At 45.5% G+C, this 6,990-nt stretch overlaps 1 protein-coding gene and 1 pseudogene across 1 annotated transcript; one reads left to right on the top strand and one right to left on the bottom strand.

Annotated features, from left to right (window-relative positions):
* Positions 1-256: 256 nt before the first annotated feature.
* On the top strand, positions 257-5,170 carry LOC123170061 (uncharacterized). The gene is made up of 2 exons (XM_044587906.1): positions 257-920; positions 4,841-5,170. Exons 1-2 carry the CDS (start codon positions 335-337, stop codon positions 4,981-4,983), a joined length of 729 nt encoding a protein of 242 aa, XP_044443841.1. The 5' UTR covers positions 257-334; the 3' UTR covers positions 4,984-5,170.
* LOC123170062 (immune-associated nucleotide-binding protein 9-like) lies at positions 5,057-6,657 on the bottom strand (annotated as a pseudogene).
* Positions 6,658-6,990: the final 333 nt, after the last annotated feature.

Here is a 6,990-nt window from a genome sequence, read left to right as displayed (position 1 = left end):
GTTGGGGTGATTGATGTGGATTTGGTGCCTGCTATGTTACCGTGGTTTTATGATGGTTTGGGATATGATCTGAAACTAGTGATTGAGGGCCAGCCTATCGCTTTGGATGAGGACAGAGCTAGGGGACCAGGGGACGGCGCGAATGATTCTGATGAGCGTCAGGATGATTTGATGGACCAGGATAAGAGAGGAGATCCACCTCCCTCATCTGGGGGAACTGGATAGTCGGACTCCACGCCAGGAACGGCGGCTCCAGTTTCCGTGTCCACGCCCATGGCTTCGGTTCGGTTCTTTCGGGGCGGCTTCGGCGCCTGCTCGCCTATGGGCTGATAGGATGGATAGTAAAGACCCGGCGGAGAGTGAGTTACCTCCGTTGTCACATGTTCGCTTCTCTTATGCGGTGGGAGGCGCCAGTTTGTGTTCGCCCTCGAGGTCGCCGCGGGAGGGGAGCCCCAGACGGGTGGGTACCCCTAAGGTGACTATGGTTGCTATGATCTCTTCGGACACTACTGAGGATAGGTCTCCTATACTAACACAGGAGGTGGAGATGGTGGGAGAGTTATCTTCGGCAGCCGAGCGCCCGACACCGGTTGTGGTTTGGATTCCTTCTCCATCGCCTATGCAGGTGTCACAGGTGGTGACACCCGCACAGGAGGATGCTGCTTCGCGGATTCAGACGACATCACTCCCACCGCAGGAGGCGGCGCGAGTGTTGCCTTTGGAGACCTGTGTCCAGCCACACACTGCTGACCGACAGGAGGCTTCGGTCGAGGAGGTGGTGGCATTTGGTGGCATCCCTTATCCGACATCTGGGGGGAGACGGACCAGCAGACGCATCCAGGAGCAGCCGGACGCGGATGACTTTCAGATGGGGCGAGCCATGCGGGCTGCCAAGATTCGAGATGTCGAGGCCGTTTCAGGTTTGTCAGTTAACACTGAGTTTTCAGTTTTGCATTTTTCCGAGAATGATATTATGCATAGGGCTGATAGTTTAGGTATTTCTTTGGGTAGTAGCAATAGTGAGGTTGCAACTTCCATTAACGATTTACTTGATCTAGAGGCTGATCGCGCACTTAATATGGTTAAAACCATAGCAGCTGTCAAACCAATGAAAGAAAGCGAAATTAATGAACTAGGAGTTAATGAATTGGATGTGTTATGTGAGGATTTAGTCCCGAGTAATTTATTAGAAGGAGAGACCGTGGATGTGGATGGGCATGCGGCCGATCTACAACCATATGATGGTCTTGGCAACGAGCACGGTCATGCGGATTGTGAACTCGAACTGTCAGCACCTAGGCGTAAACGGCAGAAGAATTACGACCTTTCTGCAGTACGGCGAAGTGCTCGAGTTAGAGCTAGAAAGAAATTTCATGATGAAAAATGAAAGGTATCTTCTGGAATAGCAGAGGTCTAAGGGACTTGGCTAAACGAAGATTTCTAGCTGACGCTTCTAGGGAACACAAGCTGGATTTTGTAGCACTGTTAGAGACAGGATGTAACAACTTCACATCACAATTTTTGGGGACGATATCAGGGGGGTTGGATTTTGACTGGCATTGCATGCCGCCTTGGGGAAGATCAGGTGGGATTCTCCTTGGAGTCAATTGTGAGACTCTTGAGGTGCTAAATGTTTTCTTGGGAGAATTCACTGTTAAATTCCATTTTCGGTCTAAGGTGGACAGATTCAGATGGGCTCTTGTGGCTGTGTATGGTGCGGCACAGCCGGAACTCAAACCGGACTTTCTTGCTGATCTTGCCAAAATTTGTGTAGGTGAGACTCTACCCATTCTGGTAGGTGGGGATGTCAACATCATTAGAAGAAGGGAGGAGAAAAACAATGATAATTTCGATGCCAGATGGTCCTTTATGTTTAACGCGATCATTGAAAGTTTGGACCTACGTGAGATTGCGCTCACTGGTAGGCAATTTACTTGGGCAAATAATCTTCCTACCCCGACTTATGAAAAGCTTGATCGGGTTCTCACGAGTGCTGAGTGGGAAGAAAAATTTCCTCTAGTGTCAGTGCAGGCAATGCCTAGAGGAGTTTCTGATCATACGCCACTTCTTGTTGATTCAGGTGAGGCGACTCACTTGGGAAATAAGAGTGTTTTCTCTTTCGAAAATGCGTGGTTCGAGAGAGAGGACTTCCTTGAGTTGGTAGCAAGGGAGTGGGCGGCTGAGCAAAGAGGTGCCTCTGCGGAGGAAAGATGGCAATACAAGATTAGACATCTTAGACAGTTCCTTAGAGGCTAGGCTAAGAATAGTAGTGGAGCTTATAGACTTGAGAAGGAGAGCTCTAGCCATAGATGACCGAGTATCAAAGAGAGAGGCCGAGGTCAGTCTGGCAAAGCTTCTTAGAGAGGAAGAAATGAAGTGGGCGCGTAGAGCAAAAGTGCGCCAAGTGGTTCAAGGGGACAACAACACTCAATTTTTCCACATGATAGCTAATGTAAAACATAGGAAAAAGAAAATCATTCAACTTGAACAGGATGAGGGAACGATTGTTGGCCATGAGAACCTTAAGCTTTACATCTCTAATTTCTATAAACAATTATTCGGGGCTCCAGTTGAGAATTTTGTCAACCTGGATGAGGACAGAGTTGATGACATACCTCAACTTTGAGATGATGAGAATGAGATTCTCACAGCCCCTTTTTCAGAGAAGGAGGTGTATGAAGCGATTGCTCAAATGAAAAACAACAAAGCTCCTGGTCCGGATGGTTTTCCAGCGGAATTTTATAAGTGCTGGGGTATCATTAAAGGTGACTTGATGCCTATGTTCAATGACCTCTTTAATGGACACCTGCAACTTTTCAAATTAAACTTTGGGAATATTACTTTGCTGCCAAAGGAGGGAGCGGTCCGCATTGAGCAATTCAGGCCGATCTGTTTGCTCAATGTGAGCTTTAAAATTTTCACGAAGGTTGGCACAAACGTTCTCACATAGATTGCGCACAGTGTGGTGCAGCCAACACAGACCGCTTTCATGCCAGGACGACATATCCTAGAGGGGGTGGTTGTCTTGCATGAGACCCTTCATGAAATCCACTCGAAGAAACTTGATGGAGTGATCTTCAAAGTGGATTTTGAAAAGGCCTACGATAAAGTCAAGTGACCTTTTTTGCAACAAGCTTTGCGCATGAAAGGATTTGACGAAGCATGGAGAAAACATGTCAAATCCTTTGTGCAGGGAGGTAGCGTTGGTATTAAAGATAATGCCGATATTGGTCATTACTTTCAAACGCTTAAAGGATTAAGACAGGGTGATCCCATGTAACCGATCCTTTTTAATATTGTGGTTGATATGTTGCCCGTGCTTGTTAACAGAGCGAAACAAGATGGTCAGGTAGGTGGTCTTATCCCCCATCTAGTTGATGGTGGGGTATCTATCCTACAATACGCAGACGATACTATTATTTTCATGGAGCATGACCTCGCGAAAGCAAGGAACATGAAGTTAGTTCTTTGCTTATTCGAACAACTATCCGGACTCAAGATTAATTTTAATAAGAATGAATTATTCTGCTTTGGACGCGCTAAGGAGGAGCAAGAAAGTTATAAACAGTTGTTCGGGTGTGAATTAGGTGTGCTTCCCTTTACGTATCTAGGGGTACCAATTCATCATCGCAAACTTGCTAATAAAGAATGGAAATGTATTGAGGATAGGTTTGAGAAGAAATTAAGTTGCTGGAAAGGCAAACTTTTATCGTACAGAGGAAGGTTAACTCTTATTAATTCGGTGCTAACGAGCATGCCGATGTTCCTCCTCTCTTTCTTTGAAGTACCAGTAGGAGTACGGAAAAGATTAGAAAACTACCAATCCAAATTCTTTTGGCAAATTGATGAGAATAAGGCCAAGTATAGGCTAAGTGGGAGATGATTTGTAGACCAAAGGACCAGGGCGGATTGGGTGTTGAGAATTTAGAAGTGAAAAATAGGTGCTTATTGAGCAAATGGTTATACCGCCTTTCAGTGGAGACTGAAGGTGTGTGGTTGCAGTTACTTCGAAACAAGTACCTATACGCTAAGTCTTTGGCTCAGGTAACGGCGCAGCCGTCGGACTCACCTTTTTGGAAAGGACTTATGAGGACGAAGGTTGCTTTCTTTAACAGAGTGACATTTAAAGTGGGGAATGGGCAAGGAACTCGATTCTGGGAGGATACCTGGTTAGGGGCACTCCATTAGCGTTACAGTATCCAGTTTTATATCACATTGCACAACGGAAAGAAGTTTCTGTTGCGTCTGTGTTGCAGTCCATTCCACTTAATATTCAATTTCGACGGGCACTTGTGGGTCCACGCTGGGAGACATGGTTGCATCTTGTGCGTAGGTTAATGGAGATTAATCTTTCGGATGCCAATGACACGAGAAGTTGGAAGTTAATGGGGTCAGGTGTTTTCACGGTTAAATCAATGTATACGGATTTAATCATTACTGGAGACATCCCAAGGTCGGGCCATATCTGGAAAATAAAAGTGCCGCTGAAAATAAAAGTGTTTATGTGGTTTGTTCACAAAGGTGTAATCTTAACCAAAGATAATCTAGCCAAACGCAATTGGGAAGGGAGTCAACGATGTTGCTTTTGTGACCAGAATGAAACAATTGAACATCTACTTATTAAATGTCCGATTGCTAGATTACTTTGGAGAACTATTCATGTTGCTTTTAACATCACTCCGCCAACTTCAATATCACAGTTTTTTCATGACTGGCTGAATGGGCTGGCACCTCAGACAGCTGCACAAATCAGAGTCGGAGCATGTGCGTTGCTTTGGGCGATATGGAATTGTCGGAACGATGTTGCCTTTAACAGACAAAACATTACTATTTTTTGCAGGTCATCTTCAAAGCGTCTACATGGATCCGTACGTGGTCCTTGCTGAGCCATACGGACCACAGGGTGCACATGGCTATTGGGTGCAACCGATGAGAAACGGTTGCACGGGATACATAAAACCGATATGGATGGCGGTCCAGTAATAGGCTAGGTGTGTAGACATCTTGATCTACTATAGCCGGTTGTGGCTTTTTTTATTTTTGACCGTGTGTGGCATTTGTTTCTTCATGATCTTTTGAGACCACTTGAGGAGACTTTTGGACCTCTTTTCTTAATAAAAGGGCTGTGTGCATCGAATGATGCAGAGGCCGGGGGTTAACCTCCTTTTCTAAAAAAAATGCTTAGCTTCAGGATTTGTTATCTTCAAATACCCCTTACTGTTACCTTTTCCTTCTTTCACTTCTGGGTCTTCCTACAATGAGGACGGATCATGCAAATGAAAGAACTTACATTTCATTTCAAAAAAAAAGAAGGAAAACGTTATAAACAGACTGCCATAATGCCAGTGTGCATTTCCTCTTAAAGTCATAACAGAGTCTACCTTATGATCAGCACCCTTTTCTTTCACTTCTGAGTCTTCCTACAATGAGGACGAACCATGAAATTGGAAGAATTTATATTTCATTTAGAAAAATGAGAAGTAAAAGTTATAAACAGACTACCTTAATGACAGGGTGCATTTGCTCTGAAAATGGATGTCCCTGATGATCAGTCATTACAGAGTCCACCTTATGACCAGCTCCCTCTTCTATCTCTTCTGGGTCTACCTACAACGAGACTAACCATGAAAATGGAAGAACTTATACTTCATTTCAAAAGTAAGAAAGAAAAAGGTTATGAACAGACTACCGTAATGACAAGGTGAATTTGCTCTGAAAGTGGATGTTCCTGATGATCAGTCATAATAGAGTCCACCTTATCAAGCAATACCTTGCGTTGTTCTGCTTGAATCCTTGAATGATTCGTTCTATTGTCAAAGAGGACCACCCTATCTTCGCACAACCTCACCATCTCCTATGAAGATTAAATGGCTCATTTCATTTTGAGTCGATAAAATCCACACTTTGTCTGATTTTTTTACAAAGAGTGCACTAAATGTGATTTGATGCGAAGAATCATGCAAATACGAGACGGTATATATGAAGCTGAAACAGACCTTCATGTACTCTGGAGCATCACTCATCATCTCCTTGAATTCATTCTGCCCTACCTCGTCTCCGTGAGTGAAAACCAAGACCATGCGCTCACCAAACATCCTCTTTATGGACTCAACCGCCGTCGCGTCTTCTTCGGAGAAGCGAGACGTGGCCGAGAAGACAACGAGGGCTGCTTGTATCCCGTCTTTTGCCATGCTCATGCACTCCATGGCCACTTTCCCGACATCAACCGTCACGCTGGCGGTGTTGAGAAGCCCTAACCAATACCAAAAAAAAGTACATTAATTGCATCCAGGAGAGACAGAATCTTGATCATTAATTGCATCCAGGAGAGACAGAATCTTGATCAGAAATCATATGTGTAGCTAGAAGTAGATTATAAAGACCATCTCTGATTCTCTGCAGATGTCACGAGATTAACATAGAGCATTCTTGGTCGATTACCTGGTGTGTCTATTACTTTGACGATGCGCCCATCGTCGAGCGTGGTGCTTTCAGCGTGACGCTTCTGAAGGAGTGCTTGGAAAAGAACGCCTCCTGCCCGAGGATGCTGTTGCCGGTGGCGCTCTTGCCGTTGCCGATCTTTCCGACGAGGAGGAGCGTGACGCCGGCGGGACGAAGGGGCACCCCGGCGTTGTCCTCGCCTCCATCCCCAGCCATCACGGAGGAACTCCTTTCCGCTGGGAAACTGTGTGATTACTCAGTGAGTGATCAAAGCAGGACGGAAGAGACGGAACAAGAACGGAGAGATCTCGGTCGTTTTACCAGCACATGATGACGCAAGCAAGAGCAAGAGCCAGGAGCTGTGAAGCTGAGCGGCCGGCTGAGAGTGAATCCCAGCAGCCAAGAAGCAGTAGTGTCGCCCAATACTTATCGTTCAGATCTACTAATTCTCCTGTTTTAAGGAAGAAGAAAAAAGAGGAGGTGAACGGGCGTGCCTCGATCGCGTTCCCGATGAGTTCGTAATAACTTCCTAGACGGCCGCTTCGCATC

This window comes from Triticum aestivum, chromosome 7D (genome assembly GCF_018294505.1).
Source record: "Triticum aestivum cultivar Chinese Spring chromosome 7D, IWGSC CS RefSeq v2.1, whole genome shotgun sequence".
NCBI classification, from domain to species: domain Eukaryota; kingdom Viridiplantae; phylum Streptophyta; class Magnoliopsida; order Poales; family Poaceae; genus Triticum; species Triticum aestivum.
Note: the sequence above shows the minus strand (reverse complement) of the source record. Positions and strands in the feature narration are given on the sequence as shown.

Bases quoted from the DNA above. Each gene is read 5' to 3' on its own strand.
- LOC123170061 (XM_044587906.1), top strand. From the start codon at position 335: ATGGATAGTAAAGACCCGGCGGAGAGTGAGTTACCTCCGTTGTCACAT. The intron at 921-4,840 runs GTTTGTCAGTTA...TATTTTTTGCAG, and splicing joins AGATGTCGAGGCCGTTTCAG to GTCATCTTCAAAGCGTCTAC.